At 48.2% G+C, this 25790-nt stretch overlaps 2 protein-coding genes across 4 annotated transcripts; both read left to right on the plus strand.

Moving 5' to 3' along the window:
• The first annotated feature begins 3086 nt into the window (after positions 1-3086).
• Positions 3087-8198, plus strand: acot18 (acyl-CoA thioesterase 18). Of its 2 annotated transcripts, XM_047022797.1 has the most exons (11): positions 3087-3723; positions 4820-5028; positions 5248-5347; positions 5669-5859; positions 6007-6170; positions 6449-6568; positions 6666-6748; positions 6960-7053; positions 7141-7221; positions 7323-7464; positions 7750-8198. In XM_047022797.1, exons 1-11 carry the CDS (start codon positions 3713-3715, stop codon positions 7878-7880), a joined length of 1326 nt encoding a protein of 441 aa, XP_046878753.1. In that variant the 5' UTR covers positions 3087-3712; the 3' UTR covers positions 7881-8198. The 2 variants fall into 2 exon arrangements, with proteins under 2 accessions (XP_046878753.1, XP_046878754.1); XM_047022798.1 differs by lacking the exon at positions 3087-3723 and having other exon boundaries at positions 5138-5347.
• Positions 8199-9092: 894 nt separating this feature from the next.
• Positions 9093-25693, plus strand: lamb1b (laminin, beta 1b). Of its 2 annotated transcripts, XM_047023299.1 has the most exons (33): positions 9093-9232; positions 9890-10062; positions 10729-10867; positions 11752-11825; positions 12218-12406; positions 12569-12632; positions 13198-13400; positions 13521-13641; positions 13809-13997; positions 14447-14623; positions 14744-14856; positions 14933-15012; positions 15131-15266; positions 15387-15545; positions 15663-15796; positions 15978-16098; positions 16297-16483; positions 16732-16875; positions 17140-17371; positions 17524-17687; positions 18161-18385; positions 18662-18879; positions 19555-19651; positions 21665-22034; positions 22127-22311; positions 22446-22687; positions 22786-22992; positions 23082-23226; positions 23410-23617; positions 23761-23902; positions 23994-24170; positions 24280-24439; positions 24608-25693. In XM_047023299.1, the coding sequence occupies exons 1-33, from the start codon at positions 9202-9204 to the stop codon at positions 24742-24744; spliced, it is 5343 nt and encodes a 1780-aa protein (XP_046879255.1). In that variant the 5' UTR covers positions 9093-9201; the 3' UTR covers positions 24745-25693. The 2 variants fall into 2 exon arrangements, with proteins under 2 accessions (XP_046879255.1, XP_046879256.1); XM_047023300.1 differs by lacking the exons at positions 9093-9232; positions 9890-10062 and adding an exon at positions 10614-10631.
• The last annotated feature ends 97 nt before the right edge of the window (positions 25694-25790 follow it).

Here is a 25790-nt window from a genome sequence, read left to right on the forward strand (position 1 = left end):
CAATTGCAACACCAGGCAGGGCAGAAAAGCACATCAGCTGTGTTGGTCAAGAATGAGCCGTGGCTCTCTTGACACTTGTGTAATAGAGGAAGAATGAGCACATGATCATTGGGGCTCAGCAGGCTTCAGACTAGAACCACATGGTGCTCTCAAAGTGGCACCTTACTGCTGCTCCATGAGAAGAGGGATGAGGAGATCCCCCACCGTCTGAAGGTGGGACGGCTGGTTCAGGATGGAGAAGACCTCCCTAGGCTCACCAGGATCTGGCTGAGAAGAGAGGAGGGAGCAAATGTGCATGAGAAGCAAACACAGCCCAATATGAGGGAGATAAGATCATTATGTATATAACATAATATTTAACATAATATATAACATAATGTATAACATAATATGAGAGATAAGAGAGGTGGACATTGACATTGGGCTCAACCTATTAAAGCATAGTCCGGTCTAAATGGCTATAGCAGTAATTTGACAATAAGTGACCAGCACTATATAATATATTATAGTACACACACACACACACACACACAGTCTTCACTAATAATACATAAACACAAACACTTTTTGCTCCACAGGGAAATTAACTGCTAGAGGCCATAAACTCAGACAGTCTAGAGAGGACTCTCATATCTACTGTGACATAATATAATTAGTTTGGCAATTATAAAGTTCAGCAAGTTTATTATGTCCCAGAGGCGTTGTTAGACATACAACTCTACTGGGGCACAGGCCCCTATATCCATTTTTTTTCTTTCAACCTTGCTTATTGCTTAACCCACTATACAACAGTTCAGGGACGCTGGGGAAGTTTGATATCAGCTTTGGCAGGGACATCAATAGTTAATGCGAGCGTGCAAAAAATCCTTGCATTTATTTGAGTGCAAATAGGCCTACTGTTTTTTGGAGCTTCATGTAATATTGTTTTTATGTTTTAGTCAAAATATGATGATCGGTAGGCCTATCATTTAGAAACCTTTTTTAGTTTTGTAATGTTTTCTTAGCCTACCTAAATTCTGACTTGTGTGCCAAGTCTGACACCTGGACTTCTGTGTGCGGGCTGCAGTGGCTATTTGGCAAGCTCAGAAGAGCGCGCTGACATGGAATTCTGCAGGCATCAGTTTGTGTTCTCAGTTAAACTGGATTCAGGATAAAGTCAGGTTTCAGGTTAACAGTGGACAGCAACTGAAGAGAGAAGGTCAAACCAGGCCGTAGTCTTAACAGGTGTCCATTCATGGATGTGGGGAGAGAGAGAGAGTAGAGGAGAGAGGGAGAGAGAGAGAGATTAGCCTTGTACCACGGTCATGCATAACAAGTTAAACTGTACGTCGGCCAAGTAGCGTCCTGGGAATGAACGGAACGTCCCCCAATGCGGCAAAGCAGGAAGAGGAAATGCATTGTTTAAAACGGGAAGTGCAAATGGCGGTAGCGATGGAGAGGCCAAGTCTTTAAAATGGAAACCCTTTCATCATAAACCTTGGGTGGAGCCACATCCTGTCCAGGATTAAAATGGACTATATCTATACATCGGTCTCTCTTTGGCCTTTTACGGTTTACTCTGTCTCTTTCCCTCACTATCTCCCTCTCCCATACCCCATCTCAGTCTCCCTTCTCTCACTTGCTTTCTTTTGTATTTATTTTTTACTGCCCCTTGTTGTTTTTTTCTTTGGTCATATTTGTTTTCCCTCATTTGGGTTGTGGAATATGTTGTAGACTTGCAAGATGAATCAATCATCACCTAGCTCTACATACATGAGGAAGGAGCTGTGTCCAACACAAATACATTCCCTTAAAACTGACAAAACATTATAAAATGGACCACAAAGACGTTGGCACCCGTTTGTGAGACCCTGAATGCACTGAACATAACCAAACCTCACAAAATGTTGCCCGTCGCCATGAACAAATTGGAAATGGGATGAGGTGTGGTCAGGCCTGAGGTTAAACACAGCTTGACAGGCATGATGGAACAAGTGGAATGGTCTTGATAACGTCCCTTGTAAGGACTTTGTAAAGCAGGCCAAAACAAAGTGAGCCCCTGATGGTTAAGTTATTGTTTTTCCACAAAGGAAGTATTTTCTCTATCTTTGCCCAGGAGAGGTCTGTCTGCAAGACACTTAACGGGCGGAAGAAGGCAAATTAGCGTGCAGCACCAACATCCCTCACTCCAGCCTCATCCCTACCTTCTTCCGTGAGCCTTCTAACCTCAGAACAGACTAGAAAGAGATTAAGAAGTTAATGCTAAATAAATATACTATTGCTGTATTAAGAAAGAGATTGAAGTAAAGTCTGACTGGGATGCTTCATACAGATATTGGCATGCTTAAGATCTTTTTAATATTTTCATCTTAAAAGTAGGAGCACATTTTTGTCTTATGGGCAGATGGGATTTTTGGCAGGACACCACTCTAGAATATCACTCACACATGCTAGACACACTGCTGAAGTTGAGTGTGTATGTGTGTGTGTGTGTGTGTGTGTGTGTGTGTGTGTGAGTGTGTGAGAGAGAGAGAGAGAGAGAGAGGTGTGATGTGTGAGTGTAGTGCAGAACTTTCTCACGTAAGTATTTGATTAAATAAAATGTAATCAGAAGTCTCACTGATGCTGTTTTCACATCATCATCACATAACAATTCTGCCTGTTGGATAACATGCAACACATTTCATTGACTCGTCTACTGCTAGCATGAACACTTCTCTCTGCCTTACCACAACACCTGGCCTGTCACAAATGTACCTGTGAAAACATAAAAAGTGAGAGCTGATGTGATGGGAATCTGAGAATAAATATACCCAAAGCAGTTAAAAAGTATTTTGTATATGCTTCGAACCGTGCCCACGTGTTCACCAATCCAGCTTTTCAACGCAAAGGGACCACACGGTCCACACAGTTATGAAACAGCAACAGTCCATTACAAGATGGCTCACCATCAAAGAAACATACCCATTGGAAAAATGATCTTAAACTTCCATCCCGACATCACTCAGTGAGAAAGAGTACAACTTCTTTATTTATAATATCATGTTTGATATTTTACCACAGTAACATACAATAAAACACTTTTTTTGCATAATGGACTAAGGTATACCAGCAGGATAATGCCATGTGCCACATTGGTTGGCACTTGCCTTTGGCCAGGGATTTAAATTACTAACTGGCTTTACATCAACATCGACTGCATAAATCTACAGATACAATTCATTTCTGAGAAAGAGAGATGTTTTATGATAATGTGATTTTCTTGGGAAAGGAACATTTCTTTGATCCAATGCGGTTAACTTCTCATCAAATTCTTCTCCCAGGATGTCAGAACAGACGACAAATCCTTCTTCCAGCAACAATATGGTTGACATAGTCTCTTCCATGTCAACAATCTGGCAGTTGTATAACAGACATGTGCTGAGGTTCCCAAACTGTTGTCATATAGAGAGGTTCGCTGTGATAAATTAACACAATAGGAATATTATTCTTAAAAAATATGTTTTAGTATAAAACCCATAGGTGCCGAACTGGATTATGATGAGCCTTCTTTAGAATCAACTTTTTTCAATCCAGGAAACACGAAGCTCATATCCCTCAGTGCACTCTTCTACGCAGCCTCTGGGCCTTGGCATCGCTGATACTGTTGTCTCCTCCTCTGAAATACCACTGACATAACAGCAGTCACCACGCCTTCTAGTGGTGCCAGTTGGACACCGGAAAACGGAACGGCATGCTTCAAAGGTAAATTAAAGCGACTCAAATGTTCGGTTTGATTCTGACGTTATGATTCGTCAATGTAGAAGTAGTGTCGCTGGTTACTACTTCAGAGTAGATCATATCTTGCCTTGACAACCGACAAATAAAAGTATCACGTGTGTGTGTGTGTATGTGTGTGCATGTCATGCTAATAGTTGCCTTGTCGGAAACCTTGGAAAATGTTATCCTTTGCATGTGTTGCATGTATTTTACACAACCCTGTAAATCACATAAGACCTGTAACTCAACGCATTTTGATCACAAACAGTAACCTGACAAATTAATCACTTAAAACTAGAAACCACGTAGCGTTCGTCACATTGCAACACTGTGTCCGGATCACCTCTGACGTAATCCAATCACTGCCAGGTACCCTCTGCAGGCACATCATAATCCTCCATAGTTGAAAACATTGAACTGCATTTGTGAACTGGTTAAATGCGGTTTTCCCACCAAATATTAACTGGATAAGGCAAGCTGTAGTTACTCGTAATTAAAATCACTGCACGCAGTGGTAAAGTACACAGGCGAACATGAGACGTTCCTGAAGTTATAGGGTTTAGGATTTGCTGTAACCTAACTTTAATAGCGGCGCGGGCTTGCCACCTTTCTCCTATATTAAATGTATCTACTCGCCCCTGGATCAGGTACCAAAACGATTTGGTTCAAACGTACATTTAGAACTGTGCGTGTCTACTGGGAGGGAAATACATATGCCACTGACTTGCAATAAGTTATGTATTCCATGCATTTTTTTCATAGACAGTTTGTAAGATAGAACCGTTTTTTGATGTTGGGTTAATACTGTGTAATGGTAGCAAATGTAATTACACTGTTAGCAAGTACGATGTTAAAGTGTGTCTTCCATTGGCTTCCAGTCAAAATAAAAAAAACAGAAAGATTGGGATTTTACAGCTGTGTTCAGCAAGTCACTCAGAATACTTTGACATGCAAATGGTGTCGACAGGTAAAAATGGAGACACAAGCTGCAATTTCTTTTATCATTGACTACATCATCTGAGAACTTTGTCTTACAACAACAAACTATAATCCTAAACTCCAAGAGGATTTGTTTCCACAGGTCATCCTTCACAACTACCATGACAAGAGCCCTCCCTTTCCTGTCTGTGCAGCCAACACGGGCTCTTGTTGACGAGAAGGTCCAGGTGGTTGTGAAGAATTTAACGCAGGGGCTCGCAGTGACACTACATTCCCTTCATCAATCGGAGGACAACGACTACTGGGAGGCCTTTGGACATTATATCAGCGATGACAGTGGCACGGTGACAGGTAACAATCAAAAGTTCCTTGAAAGACAGGAATTCACAGTTTAACTATAACTGCGTCTGGATTACTGCCAAACTTGGGTCATTATTACATTCCATATTCCTCCGAACAGGTCAATTCCAGTCCTCATACAGTAACCTCAAAGTCGCTGCATGGGACCACCCAGTGATCAAGTTTCAGACCACACAACAGACATCTTAAAAAGTTACATTTTGTGTCCAGTGTCTAAGGATGCCAGTGTTGGAGGCACATATCAGGGTGTAGAGTCAATGGGTCTGCTGTGGAGTATGGTGCCTGTTCCAGGCAGTCGACCAGGCCTCAGGTAAATACACCTGCACAGAACAGCCATCTATTGTTTGATGTTTGTATCCATCTCCAAACATTGTATCACATGGTGGAGTGTAATGAACAAAGCTTACACACATTCTGGGATTCTCTCTCATCCCTAGGAAGTCAGGTGGCTGAGCGGTTAGGGAATCGGGCTAGTAATCAGAAGGTTGCCAGTTCGATTCCTGGCCGCGCATAAAAATAACATTGTGTCCTCGGGCAAGGCACTTCACCGACCTTGCCTCGGGGGGAATGTCCCTGTACGCTCTGGATATTTAAATTATTTAAATGTAATGTACGATTGTGTCCCTCTCAGGCTAAGGAAGAAGGATGTCCTCTCTCCCCTAGTGGTGCTCATGTCTGTGTATGAAGGTCACCTCTCAGAGGGCTTCATGAAGCAGCTTCCTCTGTCGACTGTCTGTACAGAGCGTTGGTACACAGCCCCAGGTGTACGCAGGATCGATTTAGACGAGAATAGTGTCAAAGGGACCCTCTTTCTACCTCCAGGTATTTCTGGCAGTAAACATGGCTTCTGTACATACTTCCTTCCCATGTACAGTTCACACTCACTGAACTTTGATCTTTCTGTCACTCTCTCTCTCTCCCACTTTCTACTCTCGGTCTCCCCCCTCTCTCTTGCCCTCTCTACCTCAGGTCCTGGACCCTTCCCTGGGGTTTTGGATATGTGGGGAGGGGGCGGAGGTCTGGTGGAGTACAGGGCTGCCCTTCTAGCGTCACATGGATTTGTTACCCTGGCATTGCAGTACCTTTCAGCTGAAGGTGCTGGGACCACTAAACTGGAGCAGAGCTACTTTGAGGTGCCGATCTTGGATTGGATCTATTTATTTATCTGTGTCTGTCTCTTTCTTTGTCTCTGTCCTTCTGATTCCCTCTCTGTTGATTTACTATACTGTTTTCCGAGAAGTTATTCATTGTCATGGTTCAGCTGTGGTGAGTGCAAAGTCCATCCATATGAACCATTACTCAGTCCCACTCAGGGTCCATAAACGTCTTCTCACCCATGCAGGGAAGTGTCTTGAAACTGCAACTTCCAGTTGTAACTTATCTATCTAATTTCCCACTGCACTGTGTACAGGGCGCATACAGGATTGTACAAGAGCATCCCCTGGTGTTAAAAGACAGGGTTGCACTCCTTGGTTTGTCTTTCGGAACTTCAGTGGCCCTAAATATGGCGGTTTACTCCAAAGTCATCCGTGTGAGTTTCCTCTTTTCAAATATCTGCAACGCCATTGGCCTGTTCATGTGTCAGAATGTATGTTTCAACATGTAGGCTAACATTGTCTGTGTTTCAGCCCCGGTGCTGTGTGTGTATCAGTGGCAGCCATATCCTACCCATCAACAAACCCACCCACTTTGTGTTAAAGGAGATACAAAAGTGAGTGTGCATATCCTGTCTGATTAACACCACATTATATCTCATTGCTGGTTTGAAATTATGATGGGAGGCATCAAAAACGTAGAACAGCATCTCTCCACCTGTCTGCATATGTATTTCAAAGGGTTCAGACTTTTTTTCAGTACTTTTTGTAGTATGAATTAAACGTCGACTCATCTGTTGATTCATAAAAACCCACCTCTGTTGTCAGGAACATTAACAAGACACGATTGGACGAGGAAGGCCGCGTTATTTGGAAAGATATTATTCTGCCTATTCCGTCAGATCCAGACATGAAAGTTGATGTCAGTACACCAGCCATTTACCCTCACACACACACAGACACTCAGTGACTTTTTTACTTTGATATTATTAACTGAGTGCTCTGATAGGTGGGGAAGATCAAATGCCCATTGCTCTTAGTTGTCGGTGAGGATGATCAGAACTGGCCCACGTGTGAGTCTGCTGAGGATGTGAGTATATAAAACACACACACATCTCCAGAGTGATAGAAATGTAATCAGCTGTGAAGTTTGAGCAAAGTTGACCCTTGACCTGTCTCCCTGACCCTTAGATTTCTATGATGATGCATAAGGCAGGAAATGAGCACCTGCTGACCCTTCTATCCTACCCTGGTGCTGGCCACCTCATCGAGCCTCCCTACACCCCCCACTTCAGAGCCAGCAACTTCATAGTGCAACATTCAAAAGAGAAAGGTAATTCATCAGGGCACACCCACACTCCTTCATATATTACAGATATCTACTGATGCACAAACAAGGTTAATTCCGTAACACAGTCACTACACCTACTGTACGACATTACACTTCGCTTAACACCTTGTTTGTGCTTCGGGAGTTCCTTTCTTTTAAGGCTTTTCCCAAACCATAATTCAACACATGCAGTAAATAGTAAAAATGTGTTCTTTTTATTATGTACCTAAGCAGGAGTAGTATATCATAGAATAAACTGACAATGGTGTGTGTGTGTGTGTGTCACAGTGATCATGCTGTGGGGCGGACAACCAAAACCACATGCCGATGCACAGGAAGACTCGTGGGAAAAGATCCTAGCATTTCTACAGCAACACCTGTACCATGGCTATGACTCAGCACCTCAGGCCAAACTGTAATGTGACATCCTGTAAACACGATGACCAGGAAAATGTAGCTTTAACTAGCTTTTAAAGCAATCAAGTTTGTATTTAATACGTATTTAAGCAGTTGAATGAAATGATCACCACACAAAGAATGGGAAGAGATTGAATGGGGTTTATGAATGGCTTATGAATGGTTTTCAATGGTGTTTTATAAGATATCTAATATCTTCTGGGCTAATTAACTGAACTGCCTTAGTAGTATTAATTATAACAGTTATTTGAGCAGTGATTATTAAGTATTATTATGGTAAAACATTTGTAATAAACTAAGAGATGACTTGTTTAATTTTATTTTTGTAGTTCCTCAAAGTACCACTGGAGGGTGGTATGTCTTTGCAGTGAAAGACTATTAGGGAATACTATTGAACTGGGGAACACTGTAAGGGAACCATGTATTTAAGGGTATAATGTATAGTATGAACCAAATACAACCTAGTCTGCCCACCTTGGGAGTACACAGTGGCTTTTTAGGCTGAGACTGACCAATGGAGTGACTTTAATTATGTTAACACCCATCTTAAACGTTCTCATCCAATAATATGCAGGTCCTCCATGGAGGATACAGTAGGCTCGGTATGCTATGCTAGGTATGCTATGCCAGTAGGTACATCAAGCCAGAATAGGGACGGTCATCTGTGAGGTCATCTGCTGGAATGCTATGTTGCCTACTTTCCTGGGTCATCTGCTGGAATGCTATGTAGCCTACTTTCCTGGGTGTCAGTGACACTGGACTTCTGTGCTGACATGGTAATGACGTTACCTTAGGCTACTCAGCTGAGGATGTTAGAAAACACCTGATGAGTTTATAAACACATAACTGTCGACTGCCTGTCCCAGATACAATGCAGCTGTGTACACCAAAGTAGGGATATCTGCTGAGCAATTCAAGGAGTTTTATCAATCTGGCAGATCCTCATTAGGGCCTACCTTAATATTTTGTCTAAATACAGTTCGAATCAAATTATCATGTAAATATAATGCACATACCAATCTTATGGCTCACTTTTCCTGGATCTAAGTATAAGCACATCTTTTGCATACCTCCACAAATTATTCTAAGTTTTCAACTATAAAAGCTGATTTTCATGTAACTTAAGTGCGATGAAAATTGAAGTTTCAATGTAGAGTTGCTGTTTTAGCTAGAGGGGTGGGGGCCGCCTGGGATGCGAAGTTGGGGGCTCGCTCCGATCTAGTACGTGACAACTCCCTCCTCTCAAACACATTTACTCACTCACCGCTTTGAAACCCGCTGACATCAACCCAGAGGCGAAATATCAATGTTTTACATTGAAAAATGTTGATATTTCATATCGCAACCATACTCAGTAAGTGCCGTTCCCTCTATTCTGGAACTTATTCATATAGCCTTACAAAAACGTATGTATGTTAACGGAACTGGTCTGTGTAAAGAGTGTGCTTTACAATCTAACTGTTTTGTATTATATTGCTTACTGTTTTTCCGGCGTGTACCACTTGTCATCCAGCACATTTAAGGAGGGACAAATGTTAATCCTTATGTGGTAAACTAGGAAGATATTGCTTTCATATTGGATAGCTGAACATAGCGCGCCTAGGTTCGGATACAAAAATGGTTATTCAGGGTTTTCTGAGGCTGTTTTGTACATGAATGCACGCTGACATATATGCCATTTTTTCGGAATAAAACAGCCTGCTTTCATAAACATTCCTCCTCCTGGGATTGATTAAAAAGGGAGTAACATGTGATTTCAATTAAATTAACTGTGGGCCCAGCATATGCATTCTGCTGCCCGATTTAAGTTTTACTTCGACGGAAGTGTATTATAATAGACAGACCGTAGCAAATAAATATATTTTTTTAACTGGTTGGCTATTCAATATTATTTGTTTAAAAGTCTACAGTAGGCCATATAGGCCTATAGCTTCTAGAACTTCAGTGCTACACTAGCATATCCCCATTCATACTTATTCCCCACTGTCTCCTCTCTGCCTTTCATGCGCAGTTCTCGGGTGTCGAGCCGTCCCGCAGCTCCCGGAGTTTGGGGACGTTTGCACCGAGGGCAGCTGCTATCCCGCTACTGGAGACTTGCTGATCGGCCGTGCGCACCAGCTGACCGCTTCCTCCACATGCGGCATGAAGCGGCCAGAGCGCTTCTGCATTGTCGGCCACCTGGAGGTGAGGCAGGCCCGCGATCAGATCTATAGATGTATGCATTGACGGTGAATGCTTGAGAAGAGTCTGTTGAGGAAATAACAGCCAAATGAACATAATGTTTTGGATGAAGCCACACAGACCGCCTTTATACTTTCAACATCAGTTTTGTGATTTCATATTTTATTAATGCTGAAAGTGTAATATTTGAGCAATGTGAGTGAGGGAAAGTCTCCATGATGTCTTGCCGAGTGGGAGGGCTGGCATTTCCCCCTCACAATACGTGCTGTGTGCCACACAATCAATGTCCTGTCTACTTAACACTGGGGAGTGAAGATGGGGGCTTGATCAGGGATATTCCGTTTAGTCAGAACCCCTCCGGGGGTCTGCTATAAGAAGGGGGTTTGTGTGGAGGGTTTTTATCCATGGAGGGAGGCGCTGCTGGGTGTGCAGGAACATTCTTGTTTAAAAGGAAGAGGGGACTGGGACAGACTCAGACTGGTGGGGGAGAGGAACCACTTAGAGGTTGAGTTTCAACATAGCTGAAGTTGGCTGAATTCAGAGATTGTGAAAGTTGCACACTCTGGTGACAAGTACGTGTGTGTGTGTCAACATACAGTGTGTCTAGGCCTCGTTTGTACCACATACAAGCAACGTTGTGCTGCTACTTTCTCTCTCCCTCTCTTCCAGGATGAGAAGAAATGTTTTGTGTGTGACTCCAGGAAGATGTACAATGAGCGAACGAATCACACAACCAGCCACACCATCGAGAACGTGGTCACCACCTTCGCTTACAACCGCCTCAAAACCTGGTGGCAGTCGGAGAATGGTGAGAAATTGGAAAGAGAGAGAGAAATTGGAAAGAGAGAGAGACATAGAGAGACAGAGAGAGACACATAGATAGAGAGAGACAGAGACAGAGATAGAGAGAGGAGGATCTACAGTGTTTTAGTTGGAGGGGACAGTGGGAGGGAGTAAATGAGAGCATCATGGCCAGGATGAGTCTTGACATATTGAGGGGTGTGTGAGAACATCCTGTGTGTGTTCTCATGGGAACAGGAGGCGGGAATGAGTGAACGGTAGATCACAGGGCAGGCCAGCTAATCAGAGCAGGCCCAAGGGGAGGGGTCACAGCCAGGTGTGCTCAGAGGAACAGATGGTACTTTGGGAACATGTGTGTGTCCGCCGAAACACAAATGTAATGCTTCCTTTAACACACACACACTTACACTTATTAGAGACTGGGATATTCTGACCTGACAAGATGAGAACTGAGCAGGATGTCCCAAAAACCTTCACACTAAGACCAACACAAAAAAAAAAGAAAAGAAAACTCAACTCCAAAATACACACTCACTCACACACCCCAGCTCAGAGTCGACCCACCCAGCCAGCTCAGCGAAGTGCTGGAAATCAGGCGCCTGAGTCTGAGTTATGGGGGGATCAGTGGCCAGCCGTCCAGATGGTCTGGGAGTCCCAGGAAGAGGGAGAAGAAGCGTAGGAGAGGTCGGGATTTCTAAATTCTGAATCACATTTTTCACTAAGCGACCCCTCCACCACTGCAGCCAAGGCAACAGATTGATTCGTCACATGGTTGTGGAAGGAAGACCGGTCTGTTTACACGTGTGTGTGTGTGTACGTGTGCATGTGTGTGTGTACTGTATGTGTGCATTTCCTGTTAGACCTATGTTCTTGTGTTTCCTCTGGATGCAGGTGTGGAGAACGTGACCATCCAGTTGAACTTGGAAGCAGAGTTTCATTTCACTCACCTCATCATGACCTTCAAGGTGACTGACCCTTTCCTACACATTTACAGTGGACACACTGACACACACTCATACATTCACAAACAGAGGTAAACACACACTCACAGCTGTGGGGGAGGAATGTGGAAACTTCTCCTGGTCTTTTGAGAGAAAAAGGGGAGGGGCCATGCAGTAAAACTCTCGTCTCTACTCTGCTGGTGTTTGTGTGTGAAGCTCACATCCTTGTACCTCTGCTGCCTTCCTGTGCCCCGCCACTTCAATAATGTATCTTCCTGTCCATCCCTTTAGTTAGAACCACTGTGACTCATAGCACTTATTGAAACTGCATGTTATGTGTGTGTTTCGATGAAGTGGTTCATTTTTTATGATGTATGAATGTGTTGTGTGTGTGTGTGTGTGTGTGTGTCTGGCAGACATTCCGCCCAGCGTCCATGGTCATCGAACGTTCTATGGACTTTGGCAAGACATGGCAGGTGTACCGTTACTATAGCTACGACTGCGAAGCCTCTTTCCCTGGCGTGTCGCTGGGACCCGTGGTCAAAGTGGACGACGTCATCTGTGACTCGCGCTATTCCGACATTGAGCCGTCCACGGAGGGAGAGGTGTGTATGCGTGTGTGCACGAATGTGTGTGTGTGTGTATGCACGCTGATATATGTGTGTACAGCCTGCGTGTGTGTGTCTGTGTCGGAGAGTGAAGGAGGTGGTTCTAGGTTGCTAGCTTGAAAAGGGGTCATCCTTTTCTCCGTGCCTCCCCTCTCCTAGGTGATATTCCGTGTGCTGGACCCGGCCTTTGAGATCGCAGACCCCTACAGCACCAGAATACAGAGTGAGTACCTCCAACATAATGCCTGGGGACTCTTACACCTCTCATTGAGATGTTATAAAAGGGCTATTTGTAACATTTCTAATGCATATGATTATGAGAATACATTTAATGATAGCCTTAAGTCATTTGTAGTCGTAGTCAAGGTGATACGGCACGGAACAAAGGTCAGATAGTCTGGGGGTTCCGATGGAATTTCACATCTGGAAGTTACATGGTCCCCATACACACTGAAACATACACTCCTTCGCACATCTCTCTCTGCTCTCTCTGTCTCTACTCTCTTTCACATACAAGCGTAAACACACTGGGGCCTCATGTGAAGCATGTGGTGAATGTGTGTGTAGGGTGTGTGAGGGACTTCAGAAGCAGGCTTCACAGATGAGTCTGGACCCTAGCAGACAGCTACAGACAGAGCTCCTCTGTGCAGAAACATCAATGTAGTATCCAGCTGCTGTCCCAATGGGAAAATGGCTTCATTTACTTCAGCGAAAGTCCTCTGTGTTTTGAAGATTGTTTACAGTTGGTTATACACATGCTGTGTGTGTGTGTGTGTATGTGTGTGTAGACATGCTGAAGATAACAAACATACGAGTGAAGTTCACCCAGCTGCACACACTGGGTGACAACCTGCTGGACTCCCGTGATGAGGTCACCAAGAAGTACTACTACGCTCTCTACGACATGGTCGTCCGTGGCAACTGCTTCTGCTATGGCCACGCCTCCAAGTGTGCCCCTGTTGACCGTGCAACTGTGGACTTTGAGGGCATGGTGAGTCTCACACACACTTACACACACACATACACCGCTGTGTCATATTTTGATTCACCAATAAGGTTTAGCGTTTGACACTAGTGTATGTGTCTTGTGTGTGTGTGTGTGTGTGTGTAGGTCCATGGCCACTGTATGTGTAACCATTACACTAAGGGTCTGAACTGTGAGCTCTGTCAGGATTTCTATAACGACCAACCCTGGAGACCTGCAGAAGGACGCAACACAAACGCCTGCAAAAGTGAGACACACACACACACTTATCACACACACACGCATTACACATACAGCCTCACACACATCAGACACGTTCATCACACACACTCTCGTCACACACAGACACATGGTGTATTCCTGTGACTGCTCCAGTGTTAACACATGATCTCTTTCTCGCCCCCCTCCACTCAGAGTGTGAATGCAACCAGCACTCTGGGAAGTGCCACTTCGACTTGGCAGTGTACACGTCTACAGGGAACGTGACGGGGGGGGTGTGTGAGGACTGTCAGCACAACACCATGGGCCGTCAGTGTGAACAGTGCCGACCCTTCTACTACCAGCACCCCCACAGGACCCTGAGGGACCCGCGCCTCTGTGAACGTATGCCAGCAACCCCCTTTCTAGCTCTGGGTCGTTAGAGACGCTCTACTCCACACACCACCTGGTACCAGGGCCTTTAGCATTGGTGTTGAGCTCTTTGAACCGCTGGGAAGTGCCTCTTCTGATGACGTAATAGTTGGTAAATACCAGGTAGATACAGATGGAATCGGTGCTAGAAAATATAGTGCAAGCCGCAACGGATTCCCTTCCTTTTTTCTCCTCTTTGCCCCCTCCCCTCCTCCACTCCCCTCCTCCACTCCCCTCCTCCACTCCCCTCCTCCACTCCCTTCCTCCCCTCCTCCTTTCCCCTCCTCCCATCCCCTCCTCTCCTCCTCTCCTCTTCTCCTCTTCTCCTCTTCCGTCCTCCCCTCCTCCTCTCCTCTCCACTCCCCTCCTCCTCTTCTCTTCCTTACTCCCCTCCACTTCTCTTCTCTCCTTCCTCTCCGTAGCGTGTAATTGTGACCCGGACGGCTCGCTGCAGGGGGGGGTGTGTGACGCGCGGACGGACGTGTCCCTGGGTCTGATTGCTGGCCAGTGTCGCTGCAAGGCCAGCGTGGAGGGAGAGCGCTGTGACCACTGCAGACAGGGACACTATGGCTTGGGCCGGGACCCCCAGGGCTGCCTGTGTGAGTCAAACAAAGCTACACACACACACACACACTGATAAACAAAGCTACACACACTGGGACACACTCACACAAGTTGTTTCCTGTTCTAATTGTTTGTGTCTGTGTGTGTTTTGGCAGCATGCACCTGTAACCCGATGGGCACGTTGCCGGGGGGAAACCTATGTGACATGGACTCAGGAAACTGCTTCTGCAAGCGCCTCGTCACCGGCAGGAGATGTGATCAGTGTCTGGTAAGGGACTGACTATTTTGCGTGTGTGTGTGCGTGTGTAAGTGTCTGTCTGTAACTCCACTCTTGTCCACTGCAGCCACAACACTGGGGTCTCAGTAATCACATGGACGGCTGTCGAGCATGCGACTGCGACCAGGGTGGAGCCATTCACAACGGGTATGTTTTTAACCAATCAAAGGCAGCCTATATTAGCATTGAACAATCAGGACCTGGATCCAATTAGGATATCTAGCTGCTCTTCCCGTACCTAACTTTCTGCACCGTCTCCCTGTAGCTGTAACCCGTTATCGGGCCAGTGTGTGTGTAGGGACCACATGTTTGGCCGGCGCTGTGACCAGGTGGAGTCTGGCTTTTACTTCATAGCTCTGGACCACTACATCTACGAGGCAGAGGACGCCAAGCACGGACCTGTGAGTGTCCATGTGTGTGGGAAAGAGAGTGTGTGTGTGAGTGTGTGTGGGTCATTCTCAACGAAGCCAAGTGTGTGTTTCACTGTCTCTGTGTGTGTCTTCCTCCCCCCACCCTCTCAGGGAGTGACCGTGGTTCCGAGGCCCTACCCTCAGGATCGCAGCCCCACCTGGACAGGCATGGGCTTTGTCAATGTCCCCGAAGGAGCTCACCTGGAGTTCATCATCAACAACATCCCAGAGTCCATGGACTATGACCTGCTCATCCGCTACGAACCGCAGGTAACACACACACACAGAGAACCGCACGCCCTTTGTGACATCAACAAACACATCATGTTGGTACCACGTGTATCCTTTCGGGCATCAAGGCGTTTTGTGTTCTGTGTGCTGCTGTAGTTGCCCCAGCAGTGGGAGCAGGTGAATATGAGGGTGGAACGGCCTGTCTTCAACCCGTCAGACCTCAGCAGTCTGTGTGCTAACTCCATACCAGGCGGAGACCAGCAGACTGTCTCTCTGCCTCCAGGATCCAGGTCAGCCTCAACTTCTCTCTCTGTGTTTCTGCCGGTCTTTTTCTCCGTCTCTCTGTCTGTCAGTGTAGTTGTTGGTCAGTTGGTCTGTTAGTCTTTCGTCGTCCCATTCTGAATCCTTCTCGTCCATCCTGTGTGTGTGTCTGTGTGTGTGTCTGTGTGTGTGTCCGTGTGTGTGTGTTAGACATGTGGTGCTGCCGAGGCCTGTTTGTCTGGAGAAGGGCTACAACTACACCATGCGTCTGAGTCTACCTCTCTACTCCTCGCTCGGCCATGTCCAGAGCCCCTACACACTCATCGACTCTGTGAGTACACACGAAAACACACACACACAGACACATGCAGTACAGAAGCAGAAAGAGAAGTCACAGCGTCATAAGTCTGTGGCATTTAGTATTGCTGCATCAATGCTTTGTTCACGTATCTCTATATATCTTCCTCTGCTCTTGCTCCCCCCCCCCCCCCCCCCCCCCCCCCCCCCCCCCCCCCCCCCCTTTCTTCAGTTGGTGCTCATGCCGCGGGTGCGGGAGCTGGACATGTTTGAGGGCAGCCAGGGGGAGGGAGCGTGGGACACGTTCCAGAGGTACCGCTGTCTGGAGAACAGCCAGAGCGTCATCAAGAGCCCCATGACCGACATCTGCAATGACTACATGTTTAGCGTGTCTGCCCTGCTGCACCAGGGAGCCATGGGTAGGAACATGTGTGTGTGTGTGTGTGTGTGTGTGTGTGTGTGTGTGTGTGTGTGTGTGTGTGTGTGTGTGTGTGTGTGGGGGGGGTTTGTGTGTGTTATCATCAGTGGATTTATAGCCTTGAGAATGTAACATTCCACGATCATTTAATTAAATACTTCATCCTCCTCTTCCCTTCCCTTCCCTCCTCACCCCCCCAACAACCCCCTCACTAAATCCCCCCCTCCACCCCCCCCCCTCTCTCTGTAGCGTGCCAGTGTGACCCCCAGGGTGCCCTCAGTGCTGTGTGTGAGCCCAGCGGCGGCCAGTGTCGCTGTCGCCCCAACGTGGTGGGCAGGAACTGTGACCACTGTGCCCCTGCCACCTACCTGTTCAGCCCAGCAGGCTGCAGAGGTGAGGGCCGGGCAGGGGGCAGAGGTCAACAGCAAGGACCACATAGGGCTGAGGATTTGTTCCATTCTGTTTTGAACCACATACTGTAATTTTTCCATTCCCTTCCCTTGTTTTTGTCCCTGTCTTTCCTCCCTCTCTCCACCTCCTTCTGTCCCTCCCCTCTCTCCCAATGTCCCTCCCCTCCCCTCTCTCCCCATGTCCCTCCCCTCCCCTCTCTCCCCATGTCATTCCCCTCCCCTCTCTCCCCCCCTCTGTCTTCCCTAGCCTGTGGCTGTGATGCCCAGGGATCGGTCCATGCCTTCTGCCAGGAGGCCTCAGGTCAGTGTGAGTGTGTGCCCGGGGCCACAGGGCGGCATTGTGCCCACTGCCAGCCAGGCTTCTGGGGATTCCCACATTGCCGGCCCTGCCACTGCAACGGGCACAGCGAGTACTGCCACCCCCAGACTGGAGACTGCCAGGACTGCAGAGACTCCACCACCGGGCACAACTGTGAGAGGTACCAAAGCTAACCATGCCACCGTTCACAGCTTTCATACCTTTTAATAGGTGTGTCGTGTTGAGTGTCGATGAGTGTGTGTATGTGTCCATAAGGGTGTAAGTGTCTAGGAGTGTGTGTATCCCATCATGTCCCTGTCCCAACTCTTGCAGGTGTCTGAGTGGTTACCACGGTGACCCGGTCCTGGGTGCTGGTGGGAAGTGTCGCGCGTGCATGTGCCCCGATGGGCCAGGGAGCGGACGGCAGTTTGCAGAAGGATGTTACCATGAGCTCCCCTCCCAGCAGCTGGTGTGTGCCTGCAGCCCAGGATACAGAGGTAGATATCAGCACACACACACAGACACACACACACACAACCACACACACAAAGCACATCAAGTGAAGTTGATTTTCCCACCACATTCTCATCACACACTCAAACTCCAGTTTCTCCTCCCCACACACACCTGTCATAGCACAGCTCATAGAAAGGCCAGTGTTACCCTGTAATCATAGAGCCAGGCCTCCCTTTTGTCCTAATAGGCAGGTAGAGCTAGGCTAACTACAGGGAGAGAGAGTGTGTGGGAAACAGCACAGATACCTCTCCCAGTGTACCAGTAGAATCAACCAGCTTTATGACCGCTGGACACTGGGCAGAGACCTGACCAGGTGCATCTGGAATGGAGTGGGTAATCCTAACCCAGCTTTGACTTTGTTTTAATTGTATGATAGGGGTGCTTGTGTGTGTGTGTGTGTGTGTGTGTGTGTGTGATGTCCGTTCCTGAAGCCTTGTCTCCATCTGCTCTCCAGGACCCAGGTGTAACGAGTGTGCCCCGGGTTACTACGGTAACCCCCAGGTGCCCGGGGGGCGCTGTCTGCCGTGCCAGTGTAGCAGCAACATCGACATGCACGACCCGGGCTCCTGCGACGCTCGGACGGGCGCCTGCCTCAGATGCCTGTACTACACAGAGGGCTCCAACTGCCATCGCTGCAAAGCCGGTTACCACGGCAACGCAGCCACCCAGAGCTGCAGAAGTGAGCACAATTATTTTTATTTTTTTATTGTTTAAGAGTACAGCAATATGTGTCTGTTTGTGCGAGAGAGAATGTGTCTCTTGTTTACATTTACATTTAGTCATTTAGCAGATGCTCTTATCCAGAGCGACTTACAGTTACATTCCCCCCAGGCAAGTAGGGTGAAGTGCCTTGCCCAAGGACACAACGTCATTTGGCACGGCCAGGAATCAAACCTTCTGATTACTAGCCCGATTCCCTAACCGCTCAGCCACCTGACTCCTTGTTCCTCGGCAGGGTGTATGTGCTTCGCTGTAGGTACGGCATCGCAGGCCTGCCCTGCTCCGGACGAGTGTCACTGTGACCTCCAGAGTGGCCAGTGCCCCTGCCAGCCCAACGTGGTGGGTAAGAGCTGTGACCACTGTGCTCCTGACACCTGGAACATAGCCAGCGGAGCCGGCTGCCACGCCTGCGACTGTCACCCCGCCCACTCCTTCAGCTCCTCCTGCAATGAGGTGAGTTGCTGGTTCCCCATTGGTCAGGTCCGTACTTCCGACCTGTCACTCACCAGGCCTGGCACTGTAGCCTATGGATCCAGCTTCTCACTGCTTACTCAGTTTAACCATAGACTCCCTTATCTCTCTTTCTTACTCACTGACACACACACACACAGCAGGCTGCACACTGTACGCACACACAATTAAAGACACACACACACAATCACGGGGAGAAACTACCAGGGTTGTGTGTTTCCTGGCTCAGCTCCACAGAGGAAGGAAGTCTGAAAGAATACTCTCTGGGATTACTGAACACACATTCCACATTAGAGAAGAGAGGGGTGGGGGGGACTCTTTCCAACATTAGTGGCCCATTGTTTTTGAGTAAATGTGTGTGTATGGGTCATGTTAACACAACGATCCAGCTTTTATGAAGTGGATAATGTGCCAAGCGTGGATGTGTTGCGTGTGGATGAGTTGTGTGTGGATGTGTTGCGTGTGGATGAGTTGTGTGTGGATGAGTGGCGTGTGGATGAGTGGCGTGTGGATGAGTGGCGTGTGGATGACAGGCATGTGGATGAGTGGCGTGTGGATGACAGGCGTGTGGATGACAGGCGTGTGGATGACAGGCGTGTGGTTGACAGGCATGTGGATGAGTTGTGTGTTCCATGTTGACGTGTTGTGTGTTTCCAGGTGACAGGGCAGTGCTCATGCAGGCCTGGGTTCGGAGGCAGGACATGTAGGGAGTGCAGAGAACTGTTCTGGGGAGAGCCAAAGGTCAAATGTCATGGTGAGTCCCCGCCCAGTCCCTGAAGCATGTGACAGAGCAGCCATGAGGGCTTACATGTGTGTCTTTGTGTGTAGGTCCATCATGGTTGCATACTTTGCATGTATGACAGAAAGGAAATATGTTTGTTGAAAAATGCAGTTTCCTGTCCATCTGTGCCGTCTCTTACCATGTCTGTAGACTGTTTTAATGTCTCTCTCTCTTCCCCTTCTCTCTCTCTCTCTCTCTCTCTCTCGCACTCTCTCTCTCTTTTCCCCTCTGTGTCTCTCTCTCTCTTCCCCTCTGTGTCTCTCTGTGAGTGGGGTTTGAGTAAACAGTCTCAGTTCTCGTTCTCATGACCAGTGGTTCCCTAGAGTGACTCTGCAGCTTTGCTGTTTTATGTTGTTTTTCCATGGCTTCTAGAGTGTTCTCACGCTGTGTGTGTATGTGGTTATGGGTGTGTGTGTGTGTGTGTATGTAGGACATCTGCCTCACAGTGTATGTGTGGTGACTTGGCGTGGTTTCCAGGCTTCTGTCCTGTCCTTGTGTTGTCAGTCCCAGCGTGTAAGTGTCATCCATTAGGACTGGTCGGACTCTCACTCTTCGAGACCTGGTTCATCATCTGCTGAACAACTGAACAACAATCTGGCCAGCTCTCCTCCCTCAGTCCAGCTGGAGAAATGCACGCCTCATAGTAGCTGGCACACCCTCACAAAGGAGAGAGAGAGACAGAGAGAAACATAGAGAGACAGAGAGAGACAGAGAGAGCCAGAGAGAGAAACAAAGAGAGAGCGAGGCAGGGGCCGAAAGAGAAAGACACAGAAAGAGAGAGAGAGACATAGAGGAAGAACAGAGAGCGATAGAGAAAACCAAAACATCAGAGGGAAAAAAAAGTCTGTTGATGAGAAGACTCTGGGAAGGACCTCTCTCTCTCTCTCATGACGGAATGAGAACCAGATGTTCCAACAGAATTCCAAGGCATCCCATGTTCGTCATGCCCCCTCTTCAGCTCCCCAGCCTGCAGCTCAGGAAGCCCAGATCAGTCCTGCAGTGTTACCCTCCAGCCTGTGAAGCCAGATGGACCCCTGGCTCTGCCCTCACTCTTCACAGACTGTTACACTGCACTGCTGTGACGAATCATGGGAAATGAAGAGAGTACATCATTGAAATAGTATGTGTGGGTGTACTGTATGTGGGAGAGAAACAGAGAGGGATGGAGAGGGAGAGATAGCAAAAAGCGAGCGAGCGATGGAGAGGGATAGTGAGAGAGGGGGTCTGTGTGACTAACATAATTGACACTGTGGCAAGGTTAAGAGGTTCATATCATGGTCAGATTTAGATGTGAGAGGTTAAGCTGGCAAGCATGATGTGTGTGTGTGACGTGTGATTTAAGAGACAATTGTTTGTGCCGTGTGTTTATGTAATTTGTCTAAATGATCATTTTAGTGGTTTACAATAGCATGTTATCATAGTGTGGAAATGCCTTGTTTATGTAGAACTCTGTAACTTTTGAGAAACACACAAACACACTTGCGCACTTCTACCATCAACCCTCATCAATCAAACCCAAGGGCCATGTTAGTGGTGCTAACCACTGACCTTCTCTCCTTTCCCTCCATTTTACATTCTTTCCCTGTGAGTTACTCCATCTCTCTTCTCCTCCCTTCCTGTGGGCAGGTCGGTAACGTAGCACAAGACAGGGGTCAAAGGTCAAGGTCAACCCTGTGTTTATTCACCAATTCACACTCTTCATTTCCTTAGGGGAATCTTAGAGGTGCTGGACATGCTCTCGTATGTCTTCATAAGGGTACTATCTGTCTGGAGGGGCCCCGTGCTCCCTCTGCCTCCCTGGGGGCAGCCTGTCTGGGACGACACACACACACACACCTCCATGGACATCTCTAGAGCACAGCTGTTATCACTACCATTATCACTGATCCAGGATCCCGTTCAGACTTGAGGCATGAGTTTTACAGTGTGTGTGTGTGTGTTAGTGTGTGTGTGTTTGACTCAAACACTCCCTTTGTCTCTCTGTAGCGTGTGACTGCGACCCGCGGGGCATCGCCAGGGAGCAGTGCCACAAGACCACGGGGCAGTGTGCGTGCGTGGAGGGCGTGGCGGGCCCCAGGTGTGACCAGTGCGCCCGCGGCTTCCAGGGGGAGTTCCCGGCCTGCGAGCGCTGCCACCAGTGCTTCGCCGAGTGGGACCGCGTGGTGGGGGAACTGACCAATCAGACGCGGCGACTAGATGAGCACGTGAGCGAGCTCCTGACCACTGGGGTGACGGCGCCCTACAAGGAGACGGTGGGCAGCCTGGAGAGCAGTGCCAAGGCTGTCAGAGGTCTGCTGGAAAACAACCCTGCCTGGCAACTGCAGGAGGAGATACAGCAGCTGATGCTACGGACCACGTGCGTACACACACACACACACCAGACGTACTTTACTTTTTTTCCCCTCCTCAGTCACCGGCACATTCCCAACATGATGCCATCCTTAATAGGTCGCTGGTGGCAGACTTGAACGAGAGGCTGAACACGACAGAGGACACCCTCTCACATCTCCACGGCGATGCCAACCAGACCGCCGCCAGTCTGGACGCCCTGAGGCAGGGGGCCGAGGACCTGGAGCGCTCCGTCAGAGAGATCCGGCAGGAGGTGGACAACGTGAAGAACTCCAACATCCAGGGTGAGAGAGGGGGGGAGAGGGAGAGGGAGAGTCCTATAGGCGCTGAATGAATGAGGGAGAAGGCTTATGGTGAAGTGGTAGTTGCTAGCCCTGACCAGACCCTCGTGGCCCTGGCCACCGTGTACCACCTGCAGGAGCGATGGACAGCATCACCACCGCCCACCTGGAGTCTCGCATGGCGGAGCACCGGGCCAACGTCTCCACCACTAACCCTGGCAACACAGTGGAGGAGTCCGCAAAACTACGGCGCGCCACAGAGGACAAACTGAGCAAGAGCCAGAAGGAGTTTGACCGGAAACAGCAGAGGCACACGCAGAAACTGGAGAAGCTGACCAAAGAGCTGGATGCTTTCGACCTATCGGGGCTCAGCAAGCAGGTGCGTTTGATTTGATCAACTTGGCGCCGTTATAGACGTCGTTATTTGTTAGCAGTATGTTAGCGTCAACGTGTCTGGTGCTCTGTGTCTCTCCTTAGACGTGCGGCGCTGAGGGGGGTGAGGAGGGGTGCGATGGGTCCCCCTGTGGAGGGCTGGGGTGCGCAGGGGAGGACGGCACACACCACTGTGGGGGCGAGGGCTGTGAGGGCCTGGTCACAAAGTCACAAACCGCCCTGAAATCCTCCAAGGAGTTGGATCAGGAAATCCTCACTGCCATGCAGGAAGTGGACAAGCTCTCCAGGATGGTGAGACGTGTGTCATCTCTCCTCCCCTCCTCCCGAGAGTCGGCTGGGTCTGTTGTCGTGGCGTTAACGCGCACCGTGTCGCCCTCTAGGTGTGGGAGGCGAAGGTGCGTGCAGACCAAGCCAAGCTCACGGCTCAGGAGGTGCTGCTCAAGTCCAACCAGAGCAGAGAGAGAGTGGAGCAGAGCAACCAGCAGCTGCGCCACCTCATAAAGGATATACGAGACCTCCTCACCAGTGAGCCGAACAGGGAGCTCTCTTCCCCTCCGTCACGCACACACTTCCTGTCTCTCGCTCCTCTCTCACTCTCCCACTCTCTACATCTTGTTCTCTCTCTCTCTCTCGCTCGTCATCTCTTGTTCTCTCTTGGTCTCTCTCGCTCTCTGTGTAGTGAGGGCACATGTTTCCATTGTGTTGCAGACGAGCGGGCAGACGTGTCTGTGATTGAGGCGGTCGCCAATGAGGTGTTGGCGCTGGACATGCCCACCTCGCCGGCCCAGCTGCAGGAGCTGACCAATGAGATCAAGGAGAAGGTGGGCACCCTGACCAGTGTGGAGTCCGTCCTCATTCAGAGTGCCAAGGACATCCAGACAGCAGAGACCCTACTGCAGCAGGCCCGCACTGCCAGGTAAATCACACACTCACACACGCATGGACCCACACACACACACACGCACAGGCATGCGCACGCCAAAACCCACAGGTATGCCTGCACGAACACATACACGTAATGACATGCTGTCTACACTCCAACCCCTCTGTCTCTCCTAGCCAGGAGGCGTCTGATATGAAGGAGACAGCTGATTTAGTGAAGGAAGCCCTGGAGAAGACCGAGCATGCCCAGAACGCTGCCGTCGACGCCATCAAACAGGCCAGCAACAACACCAAGGGAACGCTCGACCTTCTGACGTCCGTGAGTGATGTTTGGAAGTGTCAAGGTTTCTGAGAACAGCGCTTTGAAGAGGGTAGGTCTCTAAAGGCGTGCGTGTGCGTGTGTGCGCCAGGTGGAGTCGGAGACGGCAGACTCGGAGCTGAAGCTGAGTAACACCACGCTGCGCCTGCTGCAGCTGGAGAGAGACGTGTCTCTGCTGAGAGAGAGCAGCCTGGAGAGCGGCCACAAAGCTGAACAAACCCAGACCATCACTGACCTGGCCAAGCAAGAGGCAGACCAGGCCCAGCAGGTACACATCTACACACACACGCACACACATCCACATGTATACGGTTTGTAGACAAACGCATGCAGACACCATTACATGTATCCAGAGCTATGTGTGCATGGTTTGGTAGGAGTTTGAGTCAGAGGTGAAGGATAAGTACATCGTAGTGGAGGAGTTGGTGGGGGACAAGGCAGAAGGCGTGTCTGACGCCAGGAAGAGGGCAGAGGAACTTCAGGAAGAGGCCAAAGAGCTGCTGTCCCAGACCAGCGACAAGCTCCAGAGACTGCGAGGTATTCCCACTGCACCCTCCCATCCACACCACCAAACACAGGCAACCTGAGTACTGTCCACACGGCTCAAAGCATCAGTTGACTCGAATAAAGACTATGAGAGGCCTCAATCTTAAAACTTTGTTTTTTAAATGCGTTCCACATCAAGCCATACTTGTGTGTTTCCAGAGCTGGAGAGATCTTATGAGGACAACCAGCTTCTTCTGGAGTCCAAGGCAGAGCAGCTGGCCGTGCTGGAGAGCAACGCTCGTCAGCTGCTCACAGACATCAGCATGAAGGTCACCGTGTACAGCACCTGCCTTTAGCCAGCCACGCCCACACACACACACACACCACAGCAGCGGTCAGGGAGCAGCACAGCTGAAGACAACTAAAGATGAAAACCACTTCAAGAACCATGAAACTTTAGTATTCTGTGCTATGAACCAAATATTCCATACAGAACTGATCCTATAAGTGATCAACACCTTTAAAGCAATATAAGCTATCATTGCAAGTCATATGTGAATTTAAAACCACTTGACTGCACAGGAAATACCAGCCATTATGTGGGAAGCAAAAATACAATATTTATAAAGATACTTAAAGTTTCCCGTAGAAATTACACATATGTTGACCCTAATTTGTTGCTGTAAGTTAACATTTTATTAAAAACGACTGCATCAGAAACACTTTTCACCTTTTTTTGTGAAGAAAAATATATGTATCACAGAACAACCACTAGGTGGCAGCATATACCATGAATTGGCACTGGTGATGTATGGGCAGATGGCCTTGCTGTTTGGTGATACAGTACCAGGCCACGTGCCACCCTTGTGGAGATGACCACAGGCTGGCAGAAGCAGGGCACTCGAAGACGCAGTGGACCAAAGCACAGTTTGAATAATGAAGTTGGCGTTGGCAGGATCCGGATAAAACATTAATGTCAAACAAAACAGCTTGAGCATGAACTACAGGGCCCTCTGTGTGCTACTAAACACTCCCATAGTACATGCTGCTGATGTGTGTCTTGTGAATAAGTTATTAGTCCCTGTTTCACTGCTTGAATGCTTGGGACAAACTAGGGACATAAAAAGTCTCAATGCCAGATTGAGATATATAACTCATTTACTCACAAAATCTTGATTCTATGTTTACGTGTATATTCTATATCCACACATGATGAGGTATTCCACTGTGTCATAACTCAAACTTTAAAACACAGTAGGTCCTCTTGTACAAGATCCTGAAATAAATACATCCTATTCATGAGCACTGGTCTCGTGTCAGATTACTGGATCATGTACGGTTTGCTGAATACACAGATCAGTCATGAAGAAGAACTAATCAGCAGGAACTTCAGACTGAGCAA

The sequence above is a fragment of the Hypomesus transpacificus genome, chromosome 7, assembly GCF_021917145.1.
Source record: "Hypomesus transpacificus isolate Combined female chromosome 7, fHypTra1, whole genome shotgun sequence".
Taxonomy (NCBI): domain Eukaryota; kingdom Metazoa; phylum Chordata; class Actinopteri; order Osmeriformes; family Osmeridae; genus Hypomesus; species Hypomesus transpacificus.